Source organism: Gymnoscopelus microlampas, assembly GCF_963454915.1.
Source record: "Gymnoscopelus microlampas genome assembly, chromosome: 3".
Lineage (NCBI taxonomy): Eukaryota > Metazoa > Chordata > Actinopteri > Myctophiformes > Myctophidae > Gymnoscopelus > Gymnoscopelus microlampas.
Genome location: NC_139940.1, coordinates 35,551,843 through 35,578,133, shown reverse-complemented (window position 1 = coordinate 35,578,133; position 26,291 = coordinate 35,551,843). Strand labels below are relative to the sequence as shown.

At 42.7% G+C, this 26,291-nt stretch overlaps 1 protein-coding gene across 1 annotated transcript in view; it reads right to left on the bottom strand.

The window, feature by feature from the left end:
* Positions 1–333: 333 nt before the first annotated feature.
* LOC311042386 (dolichyl-diphosphooligosaccharide--protein glycosyltransferase subunit STT3B-like) overlaps positions 334–26,291 on the bottom strand; it is a 67,544-nt gene continuing 41,586 nt past the window's right edge. Inside the window, exons 6-16 of the mRNA XM_084053081.1 lie at positions 21,175–21,273; positions 19,885–20,031; positions 16,294–16,342; positions 13,756–13,910; positions 9,612–9,823; positions 8,688–8,875; positions 7,992–8,163; positions 6,763–6,936; positions 6,329–6,442; positions 5,227–5,436; positions 334–4,282 (exon numbers count right to left, since the gene is read on the bottom strand). Coding sequence (XP_083909207.1) covers positions 4,202–4,282; positions 5,227–5,436; positions 6,329–6,442; positions 6,763–6,936; positions 7,992–8,163; positions 8,688–8,875; positions 9,612–9,823; positions 13,756–13,910; positions 16,294–16,342; positions 19,885–20,031; positions 21,175–21,273 — 1,601 coding nt within the window. The 3' untranslated portion in view covers positions 334–4,201. The remainder of the gene's footprint in view (positions 4,283–5,226; positions 5,437–6,328; positions 6,443–6,762; positions 6,937–7,991; positions 8,164–8,687; positions 8,876–9,611; positions 9,824–13,755; positions 13,911–16,293; positions 16,343–19,884; positions 20,032–21,174; positions 21,274–26,291) is intronic.

Genomic DNA, 26,291 nt, shown 5'->3' with positions numbered 1-26,291 from the left:
GCAAAAAAAGTTGTGAAATTATTTGACTGCCATGCATCCACTGTGTACTTGAAAGTCGTATTTTAGCTGACCACGAGCCAGCATGAACCAAACTCTGCCATGTTATATCAGTGTATACATACAACTATAGTAAATGACCATCGTCAAACATCAAATTGCCAGTCTGTGGAATTCAAAATGTACTTTTCAGTGGCATTAAGCTGCCTCAGAATTAGTGTACAAGAGACTATTGTGTAATCATTGTGTTCATTGCAGGGAAGAAAAACAGATACAGTAGTTGTCATAGTTTTGTAACTTGTGTCCACTATGAAGAACCAAACCGTTAAACTGAAACCTTATTTAAACCTCTTTATTCAAAAAGGCATCTTTCACACACCAGCATCCAGTTCATTACAATTGATGGAAGAAACCTTGACTTACAAAATCAACACAAAAGAAAATCCTTGCATTTCATAATGGGATGCTACGTCGTTTACTTCTTTTCTCTTTGAGTCATCGCAGCCTCCAAAGTTCATGTAATAAATACACTCACAGACAGTCTCACTTGAGCTCAGGAAACATTGATATTTTCTTTTCTGCCGGTGTATCTATTAAGGCCAAATAAATCCTCGTCACCTGAATATTTTCTTAGGCATTCTCTTGACAAAACGTCAGACAGAAGAATCACAGTTCACACACGTTGGGTTATGTTAAAATATACTTCACAGGATTTACTGAGTAAAGAGGGTACAATTATCGGTAAAGGGGTTGGGAGAGAAAAGAGTACACACCCCGAAATCAAAATGATCAGATATGTATAAAGACAGATTAGACTTGGGCATTAGATAGATCAGAAAAGAGTGGAGAGTAATCTGATGCAATGTTCCGTCTTTAAACCCATGAAACCACATCCCATTATTCCTTCTCTTGGAAAAGAACAGTTTTCTGAGCACTGACTGAATTAATAAGGGAACTGATGTTACAGGAGGACGATTGACACTCGTTACCTTTGACGAGGCCTATTAAGTGCATCAGAAGGAAAAAAAAGACAACATGAAATCAGGTCTTAACAGTAGATTTGACTTAACTTTCAGAATGGTGGACTGATGGGACTCTAGGTTGAACAACAGGGTACAATTTAGGTGCCTACTGTTGTGTTCACTAAAAACCTGTCTTTATATGACAACATGCTGCCTATTATCTCTAAAGTAACAAAATTGCTTTTGTGAATTTAGCTTTTTAGTGCTCAGCATTCTGGGGATTCAAGGCTAAAAACATTTAAATTAGAGAAATTAAGCAACACTTCAAATGGATCGCAGTGGTAGACATGACTAAAGTGTAAAGCCTGATTTACACTTTGTCGTACGATGGTGCCGCGCAGCGAAAATAGCAGATCTACAAGTTCACAACGTGTTGCATCCGTGACACATTGTGAGCTTGTAGCATAAGGCGTCTACAAAACATATACTAAAGACTAATAGCACATACTGAACAGAGGTGGACACAGGCCCTGTTGGTTAAGACTGGCATCCACCCTGTAATGAGCTGCATAGTAACTCTGACAGCCAGGGGCAGTCACTGCTACTCTGTTCAAATTGACCACAGGTAAATCAGGAAGTGCAAATAATTTTGAATCACACAAGTGATGACTTTTCTTCCGTTACAAAACCTCTTCCTGAACCGACTAAAACAAATCACAGGCATGCATTATTTCACCAACTCATCTAAACATTACCCCGCCTTACTCTCATTTTAAAAGATACTTTCTCACACCGATATAAAAATTGCACGGAATGACTTTGGTGAGACTGAAAACCATTTTCCTTCAGCTTGATATATCTTATCTCATATCTTTATGCTGTGGTGTTGTTTGCGTTCAGCTTGAAAGGGATTGAGTTTCTGTGTGAGCAGCAGGGGGCAGTTTCCTTGACACCGTCATGGAGGTTTGCTGACCAGCCTAGAGTACAAACACTGGAGACAGAATTCTTGTTGGACAAATATGACAACACTAGTTCTGTAGTACACTGGTGGGACCCGGGCTCCAGGGGGTCCCCGACTAAATTATTAATAGTTAGGAACCAAATGGACACTTGCAGATATGTAAACTCTGTGTGTACAAGTAGAACTGTGTGTACTGTGTACAAGTGGTTCCATTTGTACACTCTCTGAGTTATGGGCATCCGTGGCCTAATGCAAACTGGGGAACCTTGAAATAAAAAAAAAAGTTTGAGAACCAGTGTTCTACAGCAGTGGTTCTCAAACGTTTTAATTTCAAGGTTGCAGTTTACTTTCACTAATCATGAGCTTCATAATGTATATAGTTCTTCGTTGTGGGCCCGGTTTACTAAAAGCATCTCAAACAAGAAGTTATCATTGAATCACTGAATTCCATTTGGAACAAAGACGATCGTTGTACAAAAGAAGCTTTTGGGAAACCCAGCTCTGCTCTGTTCCGAGGCACATCCAGGTTGAACTAAGTACCAATGTTACAGATAGGTATATATATATAACACACAAAGCTAAGCTGACAACTTCTGCTGTCTAACAATAGTCTGGCCCTAACCTCACCCTACAGTATCAGCACAAAGGGACAAGTTGACATGGGATGGAGGATGACTGTTAATATCCACTCACACTCGTGCCAGCTTGAAACAGGGGAAGTTTGTTTGCCCACATAACACCAGTCATTGGTGTGCCTTTTGGCCACTGGAGGGACCTTTACCTGTGAGCTGATGAAAGGCAGCAGGGAGAGAGGGGTGCTGGGCAGCTTGGTTGTCACAAACCATCAAGATCTGAAAGGAGCAGACAAACCACTGCTGACACCCTCTCTCCCTCTATAACTAACTTCACAGTTACATGTTACATGTAGGGAAAGCATACAGTCCTTTATGTGCCACATTGTGTTGACCAGCCAAATGTTCTCTGGCTAAGGCAGATTAAGTTGAGGTACTGTACTTTAGACTTTTCATCACTGAGTGGAAAATACCCATATTTAATACCATTATTTAGGGCAAATCGCCACTACGCACCCAGACCTCCCAAGTGGGGGGGATTGCATGTTCTCGTCGAGCAGACCATGCACTAAATAATGGTGTAGATGTATAGCAGGTCTTTTACACTCATGGTACGATCGTTGACTTGGATTACAAGTGCGTGGACTAAGTACGTTTTAGGAACTCTAAGGACCTGGTCACCAGTGACTTCAGTTTCAGGTTTTTTCAAGTGGCATGAGGGTGTGTAGGTAATGACGAATTTTCATTTTTGAGCGAACTATTGCTTTAATCATCAACTTATTGAATTTGATTATGGAAACTTGGTTTTATAGACTCGTGAGTAAATTCACGAGGATCTGAGATCAGTGCAGGACATTCCAAAAGCTTTAGAACAAAACAAACTTGTCTTTCCTCCACCCACAATGGCTGGCACACAACGGAGTTAAGGATACGATACGGTTAAGGAAATTGCACCCAGACAGATGTAAAAGAGTTTAGTCCAAGTGGGCAGCTGGTTAGAATTTTTAAGGGGAGGCAATTATGCAAGTACGTTTTCCTCCACTTCTCCCTAAATAAATGTTTAACAAAGAGGGAAACCATTCATGCAACAAGAGGAATATAATCCTCTTTTCATGCCCTCTAAGACACCTAATATCACTTTTATTTGACCAAGATGACTCAACGGTAAGCTTGGGACATTGAACAGGAGTGCCATAGCATCTGAGCATGTAGACTGCTGTACAAGGTATTATTCCTATCTGAAAACTGCGATACACTGACCACTCCTGAAAGGAGCCCCCAGTGGGAGGACCATTAAATTCTCTCTTTTTCTCTCTCTTGTTCTACTCTCTGCCAGCACATTCAAGTACAAAACAAAATGCGAGTCAAAGGTCATAGTTCCTCAGGTTAAAACCGACAAGGGGAGGATCTCGGGCTAGCCGGTATCTCTCCTCCTTCTCCTCCTCCTCCTTGACCTGTTCCTCATCAGGTCAACGGTTGGCCGGGGGGGCAGGGGCGGGGTCAACAGTACCTCCCGTTTCCTATAGGTGATGGTAGAATCTCCAGGCAAGGACGCTTGGGTTAACAGGGGTCCGGAGAAACCTCTGGTGTTCCTTACTCATCTTGATTGGTGGATTAACTTTGCTGCTTGTTTTGCGTTTTTTTGAAAGTTTTTATTTTATGAAAGATTTTTCCTCTACCCCGATGTGCCTCTGTTGGTGCAGGGCATTCTATAAAGATTTCTTGGTCAGTTTCTTGCCTTTCTTGAGGGTAAGCTTATTCTTGATATATCCACGCTTCCTCTTGGCAGTCTGTAGAAGTAAACAAAAACATTAAAACAGAAATATGAGATCAGGTGGAAGCCAGATGAGACGTTGGCTTCATTTCCTTGCTCGACCGTTCAGAGGGAAAAAAAGGAGATACTTCTTGCTCCAACAAAATGTCTGGCCAGGCCAGACCATACCATACTAAGGTTATGATGAAACAACAGGTACAAATAGTGTTTGCAGAGCTTCACTTCAAACTGAGGTCTGTTGAGAACATTCTTTATTTTTTGCTTTTTACCCATTTTTCTCCCCAATGTAGTCGTTACGCCAATTGATTCCTCCCCACACACATTTCTGTGTATCGTCACTGCTGTTGTATCCTACTGACTCACCTGCCAGTGAGGAGCCCCCACCGGGAGGACGTAGAGCCTTCGTCCTACTCCTCCCGCCCCAACACTCCCTGCTGCCAGGTGCTGCACCGTAGGATTACGTGCAGTGATCACCCTCCCCCGAACACGTGCCAATTGTGTTCGTGTAGAGTAGACGCTCGACAAAGCCGGATGCACCACGGTGGATTTGAACCCACGACCTCCGTGGTGGTGGGCAGCTACTTTTATATATAGCACATATACAAGCTCATAGCACGGCACCGAGTCGCTACGAGCTTTTAGATGTTTTTGTTTTTGAAAAATCGAGAAAATTTGTGCAACTCTTTGAATATATGTGTCGAACATTTGAAACTCAAATCTTTGCTTCTGGGGGTCATTGGAACAATATATTCTGAGTTGGGGGTCCCATCTCAAATGGTTCAACAATCCAAATACATATCATTTTGGGGGTCCTTGACATGAAAAGGTTTGAGCATCACTGATATAGAAATGTAGTATAGAAAAGTATTTTCAGAAAACTGTTTTTAGAAGACAAATAATCGGCCTCAGGTCTTACTGGGTTAAAAAAAAACGTACATCCCGGGTGTAATCCCTGCTTACCTTTTTAGAGGTGTACTTCTGCTTGGTGGTGTCGGTGTTTCGGAGCTTGCGCTCCACTGGGCTCCTGTTGTCCAGTTTCTTGACCTTGTAGATCCTGACCAGCCAGTGCTCGGAGGTGAACGCCTCCTCCAGGTGCTTCAGCTTAATGTCCTTATTGCCGATCTCTGCGTTACGGGTCCGGTCGAAACCTGGCGGTGTCCGGAAGTCCAGCTTTGTGTGAGATGAAGAGAGAGAGGGGTTTATGGGTTGGTAGTGTACATGGTGTGAGATGAAGAGAATGGGTTAATGAGTTGGTAGTTTACACAGGGAGCAAAGAATAGGACGTGTTGTCAAATGTCCATAAGATGTAATTTAAAGTTCTGCTACATTTAACACATTCACTACCAGGGGCTCTCTAATGCTGGCAGGTAGCTTCTGCCAGCTTTTTTAAGCATTCTGACAAATTTTTCAAGAACCACCGAATATTTATCTCCAGTATGATCGATCCCCTGATGGTTGCTAATCACGGAGGGTTTCACTGTGCTTCTGTGAAAAAAAAATATATATCATCGCAACCTCCCGTTCTCTTGTTATACCCAGTGGAAAATAGCATGTCTCGCCAAAAATACATCCATACAATTCATTATTTATCTGAAACTTTGTAAAGATATTAAAGGCTTCACTTCCATGGCATGCTCATCAACTACATAGTACATTTTTAGTCTAGGAATATGAGAGATATCTTTTTTACTTCTTTACTAATTGTTTTTGTCGGATTCCTGAGCCAATAATTCAATGACCGAGTGGCTGGTCAGTAGGAGACTCAATTGAGCACTCCGCTGGTCATCAAATTATTGGCTCAGAACAAAACAAAAAAATCTCCATGAATTCAAGGCTTCATTGGGTGTTTAATTGATAGAAAATAAGTAATTCTTTGGGTGAACTATTCCTTTAAGCCTGATGAATTACATGAATTACAACTTGAAAATGATAACACTTGTCAGCTTGCGATGGTTTACACTGCAACTCATGTATTCATTTGCGAGGAAATAACAAGGTTTGGTAGCTCTGCACAGCTCTTCTAAGCATTCATTTCTGGTAATACATCTTAAAACACACATACCTGCATCTCCCCAAAGCGGTAGTAGGACATCTTATACATAAGGCAGTTGAGCAGGGTGGGGGAGCCGGCCTTGTCCACTCTGAACTCTCCCTGCGGGGTGAAGTAGTCACTTTCCTGGGTGGAGAAGGACAAAGGGACGAAGACAAATGACAGGATGACTGAGTGAACTCAAACCTCGTCCAGTGTGCTGAATAATTTCATTTCATTTCATAGTCACACTACTTAAAAATCCATTAAACTGAAGGACTCAGAGCCCAGAAAGCGTATCAAATCGTTATATGAATTTAACTTTCACGAGCGGCCTTCTCTGAAGTGAAGTCATTATTTAACAACAGTTAAGATGTTCTCCTTCAATTAATATGCTGAATTTTCTTATTTTTCAAGCCGTCACATAATCGCGGAACAAAGAAGCCAAAACAGTATCCCTTCCTCACCCTGATGTCTTTGGGGTGTTCCCCTTCTGCGATGCGCACCATCCACAGGAACTTGTTGATGTCATCGCCTGAGTAGCCAATCACACCTCCAAATATGATCAGCACATAGTCTACATCCAATGACCTCATAATCTCATAAGCTGCACTCTCATTAGATGACATTGCCTTGCCCACCTGACAAAGAACAGAAATAGGAAAAAAGGGTCACAGATTTGACTAAGTACAATCAGTACAGAAAGATGTTACTATGCCTAGGAAGAAAAAAAATGCAGTAGAATCAATTACAAAACTGTTAAGAACATGAAAGTTACATACCTATTGATTACAAATTAAAATAAGTACCACATAGCTATCATAATACAGTATGTCATTGATGTAAACCACAGAAAAACAAAGTCATTAAGAACAAACTTTTGGGATGCAGTGCAGAAATATGGGGCATGTCCACTTGGTGGTGCCATAGATGTAGGCACTATATTTAACCCTGCTATGCCACAGTGTGGCTAATACCCCCTAAATGCATGTACGCTACTGTATATCAAGGGTTCCCAAACTTTTCAGACCGCGACAAAATAATCATATTTAAACTGGGGACCCCCCACCCTGACAAGCACTTGGAATTGTAGGCATTACATTAAGTTTGACTTCAGTCTGAAAATATCAGTTACACAAGTTAACGCCTCGCAGTGGATCTTGTAGATCTGATATTTTCACAATGTTTACCTCTTTCTTACGTAATATTTGACAATTTGGTATTAAAAAGGTATTAAAAGTCCTTAAATTGTTACTTTAGAAATGTGCAGATACCCTCTATACACTCTTACTGTATATTGGTTGTTTACTGTTGCACATTAAGCTGCACTATATTAACAACACAGTATGGAGGTCATTTATGTTTATATTATATGTCAGGATGCACGTTCAACTTTGGGTATAACGCGCAAAGACCAACATGTTAAGATACCTTTAGTGAGCATAAAGTAGCACAGCCCAAAGCCATGGTTTCCCCAAACCACCATGTATGAAATATGGTCTTAGCAAGTTGGCATTCATATACCATTGTCAACTAGTGCAAGTGGATTGGTTCTCATCGATGCATTATGACTTTCCGGTTAATAGATTTATAATTACAGAGGGCCATAGATTTTTAAGAGCTTTGTTTGTGTACATGCAGTAGTTAAAAGCACCACTAGTCACTATTAAAGGTAGGGTAGAGGACAGGTTCTCACCAGTGCTATATGACTGTTGTTCCATGTATTGTTGTCTACCAGTGTGGTCCTGTTAGCCATGCCTGCTATCTGATAGCCATAGTCCCACCAGGACATCACTCTGGCATGTTCATCTGTGTTCTGTCTCAGCCAATAGTAGGCCTCCCTGAAGTCGTCAAGGATATTACGGGAGCTGGTGAAAAAAAATAAAAAGAAAACAGAATTCTTAATGAGAAAAACCTTTTTTTGTGTGATATCCACCATGGTTCTATCAGCTCTGGCCTAAGTCAAAGGTTGGAAGTAATTAGTTACTAACTAAAGTAACTTTTTAAAATAAATTAAATAAAAGTGCAACATACTTACTTTTACTCACATATACGGTATGTGAAGAAAGATTTTTACTTTTACTCCTAAATAATGTGTCTACATTTCGCTGGTTACTTTTATTTTAACCATGTCTTTTATTACATGCACAATCTATTTGTTTAAGTCGCTCAGACAGTCGTCAGCCAATTTCATTATTTCTATTGGACAAGTTACAAGTCAATTGCATTCCGTTTATGTAAACAATAAATCAGATCATATGAAGTAACTTGGTACTTGATGGGTCTTTTCACTAGATTACAATCACTTAAGTAATTATTTGGATGACTACTGTCCCCTCTACTTGATTCATTACTTTAAAGTAACAATACGTTTACTCGAGTACAGTCTCACCCATCGTGGTTGTATGAAGCCAGCACTACACTGGGACTGGAGTAGGCGTTGCTGGTGACCCAGGTACAGTGGACGGCGAACATCATCAGAAGCATCAGCATCAGCATGGTAACTATGGACTTGATGTTGGGCCCCAGGCCCTCCTCAGCCTTCTCCTGCTCAGAGACGTGTTTACGCACTTTACCAGCCTGCAGTGAGACAAGTAGCAATGTAAATGACTTTACCAGCCTGCAGTGTAGCAATGTAAATGACCACTGTTTCTCAACCAGTTGGTCTACGGACCACTAGTGGCCCATGGCATAATTACAGGTGGTCATTGGAACTGGCATTCCATTTGGCCTAAAAGCCAAATGGAAATGTAATTTTCATTCATATGTTCCAGTGTTGAACGACAAAAACACAATTAAATATTGTGATAATCGCAATCATTTGTGAGACAATGAATCGTAATGTAAAATGTCATAATCATGACAGCCCCACACAGTGGCGTGCACAGACATTTTGAGGGGCAGGTGCTCAAGTAAATTATACTTTTTTTTGTTTACTTGGTCTGCTCTTTTTTTCCTCTACACCTATACCTCGCGCTGCGAGGCGTTGTGGGCTTGTAGATCGGCTATTTTTGGCTAAAGTTCTCCTCCGAAAAGGGATGCTAGGTTTCGAGTGGTTATGGTAAAAAGAAAAATCATATCACATAAAGATTTGGCGGGCCCCCTGCAGTAACTCTGAGGACCCCCTCGGGGTCCCGGACCCCCTGTTGAAGACCCCTGCTGTAAACTGAAAAAACTTTTTAAAAACTTTTTCAAAAGGGCACTTCTGGTCAAGAGGGCAAAGGACAAGTGCTCTAGCACCACCTAGAGTCTATCTGTGCACGTCCCTGGCCCCACACACACACACACACACACACACACACACGTAAGCCCTGACCTTATCGTAGAGGTTGCCAGAGTTCTTGCGGTCGTCCTCGTCACTGCTGTCCTCGGCGGGCGGGCTCTCTCTCTTCATGTCGTCGCCCAGGTAGTGTTCAAACACACTGGAGAAGGCCACCGCTGACAGCATGCACACCACCGGCGTCAGCGTCAGCATCAGGCGCACCATCACACCGGCAAAGTACACGGCACTGATGGCATACAGCGCCACTGTGGAAGGAAACAACAGAGAGAGAGAGAGTTCAGGAAGTTATAGGGAAGTAGGAGTCAGAGAAAGGGGAAACGTGTGAAAGTCAAAAAGGAGAGAGGAACATGAATTTGATCACTCTGATGAAAGAGCTCTGTGCTCATGAAATGCAGGGCCAATGGGAGTCGGCGGTGGACAGGATTTCACACAGGGGAACAGCAAAGATGCTATGCATATTTTAAAGACAATGTCAAACGGCTTGCATGAATACCGAATGCACAAACACGCACAGTTGAAACCACAGACAGTCGAGACAGCGACAGTTGAGAGGGAACACACGTACGAGCAGGTGAGAACGAGACAGACATGCAGAGAGGATGTGTAAGAGTAAGAGATATTACAAATACAAATAAGCTAAACTATGTGGGAGATTTTTACCGCCCACTTGTAGTCTCACTAAAGCACTTCTCTCCCTACCCGTCTGTTGTCCTTTGGCAAATAGAAATAGCAATCTTTTAAAACACCTATTAATAAAAACTGCTTCACAACAATGTTGGTGTAACTAAGACATAAGCTGCAAAAAAAAGAGTGGATTGCATAACGTATCAAGAAGTTCCACATGCTCTGGCTTGACTATATTTCCTGGTTGCTGAGGTACAGTACATTCACATCGGGCGCAACACGATTATTTCTTTGAGCAACGCAATTTCCTAATATTAAGTCAGTGTGAGGGGAGGTACATGGTCCTGATATGTCAAGAGTCCAGTCTGTTCCCATTTGCCAGAGAAGCTTGCAGCTTAGAGGTGAAAATACACAGGCAGGACATCCATGCACAGTTTAACCACATGGGGTTTTATTTATTTTAAGGACCCCCATCTCTGGGACCCAAATCTACATTGTAAAATGTTAATTTAACACTGAGAGTGTACAAATGGACCCATACAGGTCCAGTCGGTTCCATTTGTAAACTCCCAGAGTTACAGACCCGAGTGTTCCTTTGGAAACTCTAAATAATTTAGCTGGGGACCCCCTGGAAACCCTCAAGAATCCCCCGGAGGTCCCCAGAGCCCACGTCTAAACCAGTGGTCTAGAGAAGTAATGTCAAGTCCTTGGACAAGAAAAAGTACCAAAATCATGGCACTGCAGTTTATCCAGAGAGTGCTAGCAATAAAACATGGAGCAGTGTTAGCAGCGAGTGTATAAAAATTAAACAGGATGGTGAAACGCTGAGCATGCGGGCAGTGAAGCCTTGACTGGGTCTATAATCCACCCTGGGCTTTGGGGAGCTGTGGGTCCATACACAGGCTCAGCAGTGTGGGAAGAATAGTGATGAAACATAGAAAGCGAGGATTCTCCTTGATCTTAGACAACCATAAATATGTTATGGACAAATTCCCTCTACTGCATGGCAATGGCAACATCTCACTCTCACGTGAGGAGTCTGACATATAAGGGGACATGATTCCGTTCCACCCAACTCCATTATGCTTAAGATGTTATCAAAACATTATCTGGACCTGGACCGCACATGTAAAAATCACTCTCAGGGGGATAAACCATTTAACAACTGCAATTCCGATCGTAGGACCTGTTGCAAAACACTTTTGTGATGTTCTTTTCTGGAACAATGCTACTTTACAGGCCGTCTTGGGCCAGGGTGCATGAAATGGGGACAGTGGGCCAAACGTGGCCACCCATAAAGTGATTGCCTTTTGTAAAGTGCCCCGGAGTCATGGATCAACATCAGACAAGCAATCAATGTTTAAAAGATATGTATTGATTTTGTGAGCCAACCACGCTTTGTTCATGTCAAACACATTTGTGAAACCCTGATTGTGGGTGCCAGAAGCTACACTTCATTCGGTGTTGGACAAGCTTGAAATTAATTTATCCCAGACAGGTACACTTCCACTAGCCATTGTTTCTCAACTACTGTGTAAAAACGGGACAATGGACCACCAGAGTAATACACCAGGGTATTATCTATATATTTTTGAGTGGTGCCAACCACTCCTACATTTGACTTTGTCCGTGTGTCTGTATGTCCGTCCGTCCGTCCGTATGTCCGTCCGTCCGTATGTCCGCCCTACTTATGTTTGAGCACGGCTGATTGGTCAAGCTTCACGTGACAATATGTTGTCACGTGTCACGTGACAACATATTGTTGCTGATTGTTGCGGATGCAACCAGTTACACTTTCAAAGGCACCACTCTCTTCACACTGGGTGTGATTTTTTTTTTTTACTGAAGATGCAAACGGATCAGAAATGCAAAGTTTCTCCATTCTTAACAAATCCACACCCTGGATAATAGCTTGGATTTTGAAAAGACATGACTGCAGAAAGAATTTTAAAGCATTCTGAAAGAGGCTCAGATCTGTTTGCACAGCAGTTCTTAGTCTAAGCATCACTGAGATTTCCTAATACAGAGCAAGATGGTGCTCTATTATGCCAAGATGTTTCATGACTTTACTGCCTTCATTTGATAGTCAGTGGAGAGAGACAGGAACAGCTAGAAAGAGCTGGGGAGTGACATGCAGCAAATGGTCCGGCCGGCCTGGGAGTCGAACCGGGCACTCGTCCTCATTAGAGCCTATGTTAGGCCCAAACACATTTCTTTTTTTTTTACCAGACTCAGAGTTTCCGTTTGGATAATGATTGGCACACCCATTTTTTTCATTGGCATTCTCTTTTTGTACGATTATTTTTTATGGCGCTTCAACTTTATTGGACAGCCTGCAGCAAATGCTGGCTGCAAAGTGGGATGAGTGGGGATGAGATGTAATAGCAGATCAAGGACTAGATTTAAATTCACAACCTGCCACAAGCTTAGATTGGAAAGAGAAAACAGGAATGATACACAGCAGCAGCCTAAGAGCTTGACTTAAATGAGCTAAGACATGAGTACATTTGGTATGCGTCTTGGTCTACCTCATCATACGGCCTCCCTGCTGTTAATGTTCCCAATGCACAGCAAGAGCACAATTAAATACCAAGTGATGGACGCAGCTACAGTATAAATAATTAACTACTTCAGACACACTTTTCACTTTGGACATGGACATTTCATGACCATTTTAATGTCATCACAAAACAAATGTGTTGATTTGACCTCAGCAATATAAACTCAATATACAAAAAAAGCCCTAAAGATCAGCGTACTCTGCTGCTTGTTGTGCATAGCTGCATTACTGTAATCCCATAATGACAGTAAAGAACGCCCTCTCGGTACAATAGCTATAATAATGGATCACGGCCTGTCTGTGCTTTGAGGCTAAGAAGGACTCCGATCAATCACCTGCCTCGCCACCGGTGGGTGCCCTTAATGCGGAAGCACAGCACAACACTTGTCTCGTGAAGTACGCCACTGCATATCATTTCTTACCAACAGCAACACTGATCATACTGGTGCTGGCACTCTTGTCACAGAAGCACATTTTGGGGGGGGGGTAACAGTAGAAAATTGTGAATTAACCCATTAAGACCTGAAGCCGATTTCTACAAAATGTCTTCTAAATCCCAGCAGTTTTCTGAAAAACCTATGTTTCTATATCAGTGGTGCTCAAACTTTTTCATGTCAAGGACCCCCAAAATGATATTTATTTGACCGCGGACCCCCCCCCCCCATCTCAAAATATGTTGTTCCAGGGACCCCCCAAGACGCAAAGATTTGAGTTATAAATGTTCACTTTAAAATAATACAAATATATTAATTTGCATACATCTTCTCGATTTTTCAAAAATAGCAGATCTACAAGCTCGTAGCGCGGCACTCGGTGCCGCGCCACGAGCTTGTATATCTGCTATTTTTGAATAGCCAAAGTGTAAAATAATGCTTTTTAGCTCAAATGAAAAAGTGACACAGATGCTTCTTCAGGTCTTAACGGATTAATTGCCCTGTACGTTGCTCTTATTTTGAAGGTAGAAATAAAATCGGTGTGTTCTGGGACTCTTACCGAAGACGCGTTCGTCGTTGATGTTCTTGATGCAGAACCAGAGGCCCGCTGGGAAGGTGCAGACCAAGATGTGGAGGTCGAAGAAGAAGGAGACCCAGGTTGTGGGCTGGTGCTCCGACACAGAGGCGATGATTGGGATGTGGATCTTCGCATAGCTGAGCATGAGCAGCAGAGCGAGAGAATGAGAGGAAAAAGAGGGAGAGAGAGAAATTGAAATGACGGACCACAGAAGCTGTAAAAGGTCACAACACTAAATAGTCAATGCATGAAAAGGCACAAGTTATAAGTATTGCCTTGCATAGACTGTACTCCCTTTGATTGCATCTACTCTGTATTATCCAGTTGACTTGATAGTATTTCAGCTTCAGCTGATGGTAAAATCAAGTCAATCACGAGAGCCTGAGGAGTGGAAGGAGTAACTCTGGTGGAAAAAGTACTCAAATGTTTTACTTAAGTAAAAGTATCAATACTGCAATATAGAAGTACTCTGTTACAAGTTCCCTGCCAGAGTTTTGTTTTTCAATTCCCAACCAGTGCCAGCATTTTTTAACCATTTTTTAAGTAGTCACAAAATATTTTCCATGATCACCGTCCTCACGGTGATCCCCTCATTACACACACACACACACACACGAGTCTCGTAGAATCGTGGAGAAAAAAAATCTGATCGCGGTAATCCGTTCCATAGTTGCAGCCAGTTGAAAATAGCATGTTTCACAAAAAAATACATGGTAAAAAAAAGTATACAGGAGCCGAGATACAGGATTTTTTTTTTTTAATTTCTAATTTTTATCCCGCGATTTTTGTAACCCATTTTTTTTCACCCGGTGCCAATTTCCTAAGTGATCCTGGGCGCTACACCTGCCCTACACCAGCGCTACACCAGTCCCCCACAGCCTGGGAGGCCAGGGCCGAGCTCATGCTTCCTTCAGTGCATGAGAGCCAACTGACCTTCTTATCACCTGACAGGGGGGAGTTTCCCTGGTTGGACGTAGCGCGTGGAAGGAACACGTTATTCCAACCAGTTCCCTTCCCCTCCATCAGGCGCCCCGGCTGTCATGGGGGAGGCGGTATAGTGACCAGGATTACTACATGTTTTTGTGAGGGTATTAACTACCCTAGGAGACACGGGGAGAACATGCAAACTCCACACAGAGTAGGCCCTTTCGCCAACCCCACCCTGGGTATGGGCGCTGATGACGCGGAGGAGAAGACACGCCCCCAGTGCCCACAGCGTCCCTGGCGGGAATCGAACCCAGGACCTTCTAGCTGTGAGGCGACAGCGCTACCGACTGCGCCACCGTGCCCCTAGAGATACAGGATTTTTAAGTAATAAGTTAACCAGGGAGTGAATGGAGCAGTACATCTTGGATAGCGATATCTCTGGTTCTGTTTGAAAAAAAACCCGGACATGTCCGTTTTTGGCAGGCAATGTGTTAAGTACAGTACTTGAGTAAATGTACTTAGTTACTTTACACCACTGGTTGTCAATCATCTTGGGTCCAAGGCAAGCGGGACCCTACTCCATTATTATACTGCACTGCAGCAAAACCAACTCAAAGTCCAAAGAACGCGCCCAGGCCCAATTGCACTACATACAGTCAGAGTGCAAGTTTTAGAGTTGGAAGGCTGATTCTGCACTCTGGCAGGTCCCTATAAGACCAGAAAAGTAAGCTGTATCTGTTTAGGAATTTATGACGGGGGTTGACTGACAAGCCCAAAGAAACATCTCTCTCTCGCTCTCTTTGAACTACTTTGTTTGATTTATTTTACTTGCTAAATCATGAAGCAATCCAGAAAGGGGAAACATTGCTTGTCACATTAAAAAATGAAAGGACTCTTGCCAAGCCTCAGTGCACCAGTTACAGTAGAAGCACTTCATTTCACCCTCTGTGAGGAACAAAGTAAACAAAAACCATGTACTTGTGGTTCTGTCAGAGACCATCAAAGTAAGGGTGCATTATACATTCTGAAAATGAATACATTTTAATAAAATAATAGATTAGGGGGGAAACAGGATTTTTTTTTTATACATACCAAACATATCACGATGCAACGTTTTAGATCTGCTATTTTGTGTGAGAATGTTGTACGACAAAGTATAAAATAGGGCTTAAGTGAGTGATTAGACTAATCAATTTAGATGATGAAATGTGATATTAGAATTGTTTCACATTGCACTCGGGTGGCGCAGTGGTTAAGTGCCTGCCCACCACCGCGGAGGCTGGGGGTTCGAATCCACCGCGGTGCATCCAGCTTTGTCGAGCGTCTAGGAACGCAACTGGCCCGTGTTTGGGGCCAGTTGGCTCCAGGCTCTACTGTACATCCTCCCGGTGGAGGCTCCTCACCGGCAGGTGAGTCAGTAGGATACAACAGCAGTGACAACACGCAAATGTGTGTGGGGAGGAATACATTGGCGTAATGACTAAATTGGGGAGAAAAAGGGGTAAAAAGCTTAATTGTTTTGCATTGATTCGTTGATTTATAAAAAATATACAACAAAACTGGAAGGGTGTATATAAAGTAGAAGTGACCTACCCAGTATCCCACAGGGAATAGAAGCGTCCGCTCCATGGAGCAATGTAGCCTGAGGGTGACAGAGTAAATACATATTACACACAAAACACGTACAAGAACCCACCAACACACATACTGTATGTATTAGAATACACAGGAACCCACACACAACTTATAATTGTTAGCTTGCCACAAATCAGTGGAACATTTAATTGGGTTTGAATCATTCCTTATACTGTATTGTGTATCAATGATATAATTACTCTCCAATAAGTATGTGCTCTAGTGTAATGTGTGTAAGCAGTCTCACAGACAGTAAATTGTTATATTGAGCTTTCCCTCTACTGGTGAGTCAGCTGGACTGTAGAATGATTAACGAGAACATAGAAACTAATCACATTTAACATATTGAAAACATACAAGCTAGCTAATAGTAGTTGGGCTGCTGCACTCATTAAATAGCAAGCATGATCGTATTTACAGCTAGCCACGGTTGATTAACTAGAACTGACAGGGCAGGAAGGGACCCGCCCTAGTGGTCACAAGAAGAAGAAAATTAGTGATTACTATTGGGCTCCCACATTTTATGCACACAATGGCCGGGTTTCCCAAAGAGCTCGTGCGTAGAGCATCGTCGCAGGTCCGACGACGGGTCTAACGTGTGACGTCACATGCTTCGCAGTACCATAGCAGGCACGTAGATTTCAGGTCATGCGTGGCCGTACGCAGCTTGCGCAAGCGTCTCCTACACAGCTGGGACTCGGCCAAACCTACGCTCTACCCTCATTAGTAGCAGGTGGTTGTGCCCCTGCGTGCCATCTAAACTGGCTGCGTGTGTGGTAAAAGTACATTCGTGAGACAGAATGCGCGCAGCATACTCCCCGCCCACAGTAGGAGGGGAGTACTGTCCTACGAAGCATTTTGTAACGAGCGCCCTGGGCCGCCTGTAACACCCATCGTTCTATGAAATCTATGAAAAGACCGACGGGCCGGGCCGGTGCGTAAAAAGGCGAGCGGCTGCAGTGCTTCGTCCTCTATGCATGAACCCGAAGTTTACAAATCGTACTCTCACGGATGATCCGATCATCTAATAAAAATATTAAGCACATGCCAAGTTAACTAAAGGTATATAAATGATGCTGAGCTAAATATGTTTCCTTAATTTCGAAGTTTTATAGTTAAACGTTATGATGAAAGTGCAGTTCCTCTCACAAAGTGACAGCTGTTGCGCTCGGCGAGCGCAACAGCTCGCCATGTTTATGAATGGTTAAAACATCTTTTGAAAATAGCAGATCTACAAGCTTGTGACACGTTGTGAGCTTGTAGATCTGCTATTTTCAAAAGATGTTTTAACCATTCATAAACATGGCGAGCTGTTGCGCTCGCCGAGCGCAACAGCTGTCACTTTGTGAGAGGAACTGCACTTTCATCATAACGTTTAACTATAAAACTTCGAAATTAAGGAAACATATTTAGCTCAGCATCATTTATATACCTTTAGTTAACTTGGCATGTGCTTAATATTTTTATTAGATGATCGGATTATCCGTGAGAGTACGATTTGTAAACTTCGGGTTCATGCATAGAGGACGAAGCACTGCAGCCGCTTGCCCTACCCAAAATAACAGATCTGCAAGCTATCAACACGGCATGTCGCAGTGTGTTTGTTGTATATATGTCTGTTTTTTGGGGGAGGCGTCGCCCGTTACGCGTTAAGCTGTCAATCATGCAGGGGGACGCCCCCTCTATCCTCTGAATTTTTTTGAACGGCGAACAATGGCCGCAGTGTTTATTTAAGATCATTGAAATGTCACCTTAAAAAAATGCATTTTAATACATTACAGAATGTACCTATAAAAATGTAAGTGTCCAATTCATATAAAGGTAAGTTAGATAAAGGTGCGACTTTATCTTAGTATTTTTGCAAAATCCTGTATATATAGATATATGTATGCAAAGGGTGTTTAAACTATAGTAGGATAGCACTACGTAGTTGACGTAGGCTTTACGTAGGCTACGTCCAGGATCTCTTCACGTGCATGCTGTCTCACGAATGTAGTTTTAGCACAGACGAAACGGAACCTACGAAGATGGTGTCTAACTGAAGCCAATTTAGATGAGACGTTGGGCACACACAGCTGCTACTAACGAAGATAGTGCGCAGTGGGGTTGCTACTGCGCAGATGCGTGGAGGCACCTACGCAGCTTCTAGGCTACGCAGGAGCTCAAATTCGTTTGGGAAACCCGGCCATTGACAGTTTTCAGTGAAAGTGTTTGTTTTCCACTAAAGCTGCAATGTACAGGCAGGCTGCATGTGGTAAATAAAATGGTAAATGGTGCATTTATATTGCGCCTTTATCCAAGGCGCTTTACAATGATTGTGCATTACATTCACCCATTCACACACACATTCATATACCGATGGCGGAGGAAACCATCAGCACTTCATCAGAGCAGTGCTGGTTTAACTCAGAGCTTTGCTGATTCTTTTCATAGATTCAACTACGATCCAATTTTCACACTATTCATGCGTTTCAATTTCAATTAACCAGGTCTATCCTGGAATGTTAATGCTGTGTTCGTTCATGGCCTGAGATAGTTCTGTTTTGTGATGTCATGGAACTAGTGGCATGAGCTGTGATTGATCTACTTCTGATAGATTAGATTGATTTTGAGTGTGAAACCATTATCTGAATCAACGGTTTGTTTCAAGCCTAAATTTATGAGCCACGGTTTGGTATATACCTCATTTTTATGTATTTATTATTAATTACGGAGACACAAAGTGACACAGAGTGAGTAGGCAGAAATGGTGACGTGGTCAAAGTGTTCCTTTAAGTACAAAGGATGTAGCCTGGTAAACCCTCCCTCCGGAAATCTCATTTCCATTTGATTCCAGGAGTGAGTCTGGCATGATCGCCCATTGTGGGGGTTTCTAGTGGAATTACCAGCTAACCGAGCCTATCAGCGTCGTCGCTCATCGTTCTGTGATTGACAGCGACAGTTGGCCAATCAGGTGGCGAGTACGAGTGAGCCCGAATGGGACCGAGTGCAGCCGACAAAAATGGAACGATCTGCCATTGTTTCTGTGGCCAGTTACACTTTTTACTTTCAGTTTTAAAACGCTCTCAAACTTCTTTTTAGAGGCACGGAATTTACTTTTAAGATATCGTTTGGATAGAATTTAGTTGTTTAACTTCATATATGTGGTCAATTAATCATGACAGAGCCTATTTAAAAATAAAAATTTAGAGAACCGGGCAGTGCCACGCATGTATCCGAATAAGGCAACCTATTTTGGGCATGGCCATCTCAAAAGTCCCGTTGCGTCACATTAGTCTGGAGGTCTGCTGATTGGCTGGAGGGGAACAACGATCATTGGCTGAAGGGGTTGTCAGTCAACGGTATTACTCCCGCCCAACTCCAGCCCACAGCCAATATTGCAGAATGGGCGATCATGCCAGACTCACTCCTGGAATCAAATGGAAATGAGATTTCCGGAGGGAGGGTTTACCAGGCTACAAAGGATGTCACTGCCTGCAATGTTGTTTGAAAGATGTATTTGACTCCTGTTAGACAGGTGTTTAAGGAACTGTCCTTGAGCACACTCACCTGTGTATGTCAGGTAGATGACAGTGAGAAACACCGCACCAGCAGCCAGAGACACGCCCAGGAAGAACAGAGTCTGGAACTCCTGTCTGGTCAGCCTGTCCTTCAGATACTGCAGAAACGCATAGGCCTGAAGCAGCGCAAACACACCTGGATAGATACGACACACGCAAGGAAGAAGTACACTTTTAACTTACAGCTGTGATTAGAAACGTGATCATCTAAACCCTGTTTATTAGCCCTTGGGTATTGGGGTTGCATGAGCCAACAAAGTGCAAAATACATTCAAATACCAGTGCAAGCGATTATCAAACCATGACTTCCATTATAATGCCCAAAGACTTTCAATAAAACAAAGAAATCTGCAGCCAAATATACTATTAATTGGTGCTCAGGCGGTGCAGGGGTAAAGTTCCTGTTCACCACCACAGACACTATGGGGGTTTGAGTCCTCTGGTGCATCCGGCTTGGCCGAGCGCCCATACGAACACAATTGGCCGTGTTCATGGAAGGGAAGCCGGCCCAGGAGGCGCATTTCAACAGGGGTTGTTGAACACTAGGAATATCGCGTTTCACCACACGTGCTACATCCTCCCAGGTGGGAGAGCCAGTAGGGATCAACAGCAGTAAAAAATAACACGTAAGTGTATGGGGAATTTTGGAATTGGCATAACGACAAGAAATTGGGTGGGAAAAATAACTGGCTCCTCTAAATTAATTAAGAAAATAAATAAATAAATAAATACTACTAATTACAGCATGTGCATTCTACACACACACACACACACACACACACACACACACACACACACACACACACACACACACACATTTAAGCAGTCACCTGCATGCAAGCAACATACTCATAGACACCGCCTCCAGACATGTAGAGACGCAAAGAAACTATAAAACAAAGTAAACAAGGTAAACGAGGCAATTAACAGAACATATTTTTCTGATTATGAAAAATGGGGCTGCCTGCAGCAAGCACACCCAGAACGTGTTTACAAGACAACTCAACTGAGACACTGCTAATAGAGTTGGTTGGTATACAGCTCAAATCTAATATAACGTCTTCAAAAGTGGTCCAATATGAACAACACATGGAAGATACTGGACAACGAATGTCTATTTTACATTTCTATAGCCATTTCTATTGACTTTAAGGTTAATACATTTGTACACTCTCAGAGTTAAATGAACATTGAGGATTTTACGGTGCACTCTCACAGCAGGTGATTGGTTACTGACCTGCTGCGGACATGTGCTCACTGGTTCTGATTGGTTACTAACCTGCTGCAGCCATGTGCTCACTGGTTCTGATGGGCTGGAAGCCCACAAAAGGGATCTGCATGGAGAGGACCAGGCCTACGATGTAGAAGGTACTGTAGGCTGGAGGGAGACAAAAAGCTCACAAGTTAACATGTACATATAAGCAGACATGGGTGAACAGACAGTTACACACACACACACACACACACACACACACACACACACACACACACACACACACACACACACAGTATAGTATAGATACACATAAAGTCTGTATAAACCAACTGGGTGAGATCAGGGCTAGATTCTTTTTTACAGTGTGGCTCCTAAGTGGTGAGCCGTCTAGACGAGCATTCGTCCGTCCGTCCGTATGTACGTATGTCCCCCAAATGTATGTGTGTCCGCAGCTAATCTCACACAGCCCTACACCGACCAGGGCCAAATGTCTTGTGTACGTTGTCAGTAAGTCAATCCCTGAATAGGTTTCACATTTTTGTGTCGTTTCTTTTTTTTTGCATTAATATTTTTCAGATCCATCTATAAATTGTGTGTATATGTACACTATACGTCTCTAAATTACATCACTGCCACTAACAGGTACTGGCCGTCACTTGGCCGGCAAAATGTGAATGAACGTACACTAGGCTACGCAATCATGTGACATCGGTAGTAACTGATGTGGGTCATCCGTGGTGAAGCTATTTTCTAAACGAGCAAGACATTAGCACACCTACAAAGCAACAGGTGTGTAAGAGAAGATCAAGGGTTCAGAGGTCGCTTTTGACCGTTTTTTTATGACAAAGACCGGAAAAAATAAATCTCTCCGGACATCCTGACCGGTTGATAATGACACGGCAGTTCATTAATTATCACCGCAAATTAGGCACATTTCATATCCTCTACTTTGCAAGCTCTCTCTCTCTCTCTCTCTCTCTCTCTCTCTCTCAGCCTGCGTGTGTCTTTGGGAGAGAGAGCGGTAGAAAGAATGTCACACGCTGTTAAGTTACACCTATTTCCTGTTAATAATAACCAGTGTAAAATGTGCTGCATTGGGCATTAAATGGGAGACACTTTATTGTGAAGATACAACAGGAAGAAGAGAGTTGTTGTTGCTGTAACGTAGTTGTTGCTGGTGCTGCGTAGCTAGACTGCGGTCTCGGCAGTCAGACAGAGATCGCGGTCCGGTTACAAGTTACATTTATAAAGTTGTGTATTTAACAGTCAGTCACACACAAGTTGTATCATTACGAGTTAGAATATGTCACAGATACTAGGCTACTACAAGGGCACTTGTGACTCGTGAGTAAAGTTGGCAAGTTGCCCTACAGTTTAACAACAGTTTCATTGAAGATGAAATATCCAACACAGATGCGTAAATACTCTCCACAACAGCTATAGGCTACTGCAACTATGGCATCGAGGTGAAACACGACGTTAATCATAATCGTGGACCTATTTTTTAACTCTATGAGGTGGACACGTTAAAACGTTACCACTTTGAACTGATTAGCTCTATGAGGAGACGACAAGGTTCTCACAACTCATCAACTTTCCCACGGCTGTCCCAACTAGACGCACGGACGGCATCCACTGTCTAACTAAACAGTATAACCACCTGTGAGTGAGTAGTGGTCTATAATTTATTGCCCTAACAGGTCAGCTGAGCCACGTTATGAAGGATTTATCTGAAATGCCCATTTTTTTGCATTGCCCTTTGATTAGAAAATGCATTCAAACGCAATTGATTATTGAGAAACCATTACGCACGCAGCATGCGCAAATGGTAATGTAGGTAATTAATGTATTTGTGTAAGATGACCCTGCTATATAAAATGTGTATATTATGATGGTTCATGTTCAAATAGCTCAATCCAAAGTGTTAGGCTGTATTTACGCACCTGCTTGTCATTATTGCATAACATTAATTATGACCGTTATTTTTGTCAGATGTCCGGTAAATTTTAATCCTTCCGGACATTGGGACCGGCAGATTAAAATCCTAACCCCTGCAAGGGTTATAAGAAAAAACTCCTGCACTGCAAAAATAAGATTTATAATGGGAAATACAATGTTTCAAGACTTTCATCTGGTAAGAAAACCGGATTGAAGGTGACCGGATCGGATGAAGCGTCTTTTCTTTGCATTTAGATTATTCAACCAGCTTTTATCATGGTCTTGACTTGGATATTTCTAGGTCATTTAACTCAGTTATAAGAGCCTTCCTGATCAATCACAAAAGACTATTTGAGTGCAGCCAAGAACAATTCCCTTGTTTCTCACACACATATATATGTATGCCTGCACACACTCACTCCAGGCCCTTGATACAACAGGTACAAAATTACCTGATGAGTGACAGCCTGAGAACAATTAAGCCTTTACCGCAAAACAATTTATACACTTGGGAGCGAGCAAAGCAACCGCACAACAGACTCTGTGATCGCTCTAACTAAAGCCAAAGCGTCTCAAACAAGCCCACTGTGGCCACGCTAAAAACACTACCACACAGTCTTGACAACAAAGTCTCATAACAGGCTCCTAATGGTTTTGTTTTGACCACAGCAATGCAAACAAAACAAAAGGGCTAAATGATTCTTTAAGTGCCTCATAGAGGCTTACTGGAGGCAAAGTAGATGTGAGATGAGCTTTTCAGACAGACAATTATGACACCTTAGGCTATGGAAACTAAAGACGGCCTCATGAGAGTAAATCAATTCATTTGCCAGAGGACTTGTGTGTGTGCATGTGTACGCCTATGCAGAAGCCTTCAGCAGTTTTGCATTTTAACTGATTAAAATGGCAATATCCTGTGAATTGCTTCAGGGATAGAGTTGGAATGATGATTGGCAGGTTATCATAACAGGTTTTAGGTGGGCTCTGCCAAGACTAAACACACAAAAAGAAGAGTGACAGGGAGAATGCAGAATAGACAATGAGAAAACAAGATGCTGTCCATTATGTTCATAACTCAATCTATTTTCCCTCTAATGCAGCCTTTAAAGACCAGCTGAAATGAAAAACACGTTTCACACTTTTAGAGCATATTCGTGGTCACTCATAATGGTGACATAGTTAGTAATACATGACAAAACGTGTCTTTCTAAATTACTTCCAGTCAAACAAAAACATAATGGGTGATTACATCGGCTGGTTTGAACCAATTTCAACCAATAATATGATGAGAATCACCGCTAGAGGGTTGTCCTACTCTACTCTGACGCAGGAGAGTACGAGTTCCTGCAAGAGTTTAGATCCCATAGCCCAAGGGGATGGACAGTCGGCTTAAGGTGTTTTGCTGACTGATTCTTCAGTGAACGACCCACCCGCACCGCCCCATCTCTGTGATTGGCTGATACACACCCAGCTCCTATAGTGACGGAGGAAATACGTCACAACGATAGGCTTGTGAAAAGCGATTTCAGGTGGTCTTTAACTTCAACTTTATTGTCACATCACATGTTCAGGTGTCACAAAGTGGGTGAAATTCGTACAAGTCGTACAAGCTCCCAACATAATTATGCAGTTTTCAAGAAAGGGGAAATTAACAGACATAGAAAGATAGCAAATCAAATATTGTCAAATATTCCTAACGTGAGAAGAGCAAATACTAAATACATGCTGTATGGTGCATGGTCAAAATAAAAACATAGAATGAGGCAGTTCAAATATATACATAAGGTACATATAGTAGTTTTAAAAAATAGCAACAGGTAATGCCTTGTGCGTATAGTCACATGTGCAGGTGAGACATCATTTAGCAGCAGATATCAGACATGTCAGTGTAAACATAAGTGATAGTGCAGCAGCGACGCGCACCTGAAGTCTTATATACACAGAAAGCAATCCTGTGTGGTGGCCTGTGTCGTCAGGACAGCCTGGTGACAGGCGGAGCTCAGCGCAGAGCCCCAAAGATGACGTACGTGCAAAGATGAAAATGCAGGAATAGGAGAGGTATTCTGCAATATCTCAACTGTCTTTGACTGCCCCTGCCATGAAGGTGGCACAAACCTAGGCAATCAGACAACCTCTCCCACTTTCATTCCCTCCTTTCTGCCTTCTCCCTCTCATTATCCGCAGCCAACTTCCAAGTCCACTTTCGATTGCATTAAAATTCAACCCAAAGAAGCTCTTCTCCACCTACTCCTCACTTCAAAACCATCCTCCACACCCACCCCTGGCTGCAGTAGCATTGATCAGATCAGATCAAGAAGCTTGATGATTAGCCTTTCTCCCAGCTTCGCACTAATCGATCAACTAACTCATCTACAGTAATGCTAACACCAACCTCTCACGCCCATCTTCCTTCTCTCCTAGGTCTTCCAAATGAGGTCCTAAACTTGTGTCATTGACCTGACTGAACACCTGTCCTTGCAAACACATCCCTTCCTCGATCTTACAGACCTTTGCCGCTGATCTATTCCCTTTCATTATCGCCATTATGAACTCATCCATAACCTCAGGCTGCGTTCCCATCTGCCTTCAAGCCAGCCAGATTTACTCCACCACTCAATAAACTCAGACGTCAAGAACGGCAGGGAGTGAGTTGTTTCCAACCAGCTCGCTCTCGATCACTCACAGAATAACCTTTCGGATCCCATCCAGTCAGATTCAAAGCTTCCCATTGTACTGAAACAGCATTATCTGCAGTCACAAAGGTACTCTTCATCCTCATTCTTCTTGACAGATGAATCTACAGTATTTGATACTGTAAACCACAAGGTTGAAGGTTCTTCTATAGACCCTTTGTAACATTAGTATCAGGGACGGCACTCAAGTGGTTCTTCTCCAACCCGATCAGTCAGACCTACCAGGTTTCTTGAAGAGGTTGGCACTTTACATAATCTGGAGGATTCCTCTACAAAAGGAGTCTGCTCAGCTCCAAGCTTCAGTCAGGCGCAAATACCTCGACTCTTTCCTTGCTAGTCTGCCTGCATTCTAGGTCACAACTGATGTAGAACAGCGTGGCCTGGCCTCCCAAAATGTTAATGTCTTTACACTTCTGCGCTCACTCCACTGGCTCCCAGTTGCTGCTTGCATCCGATTCCTAAGGCCATTATACAGCCCTATACCCATTCCCCCACACTATTCATCTTGTCTATTTAGATAGATGCTACGTTATTCAGATGTATGTTTTT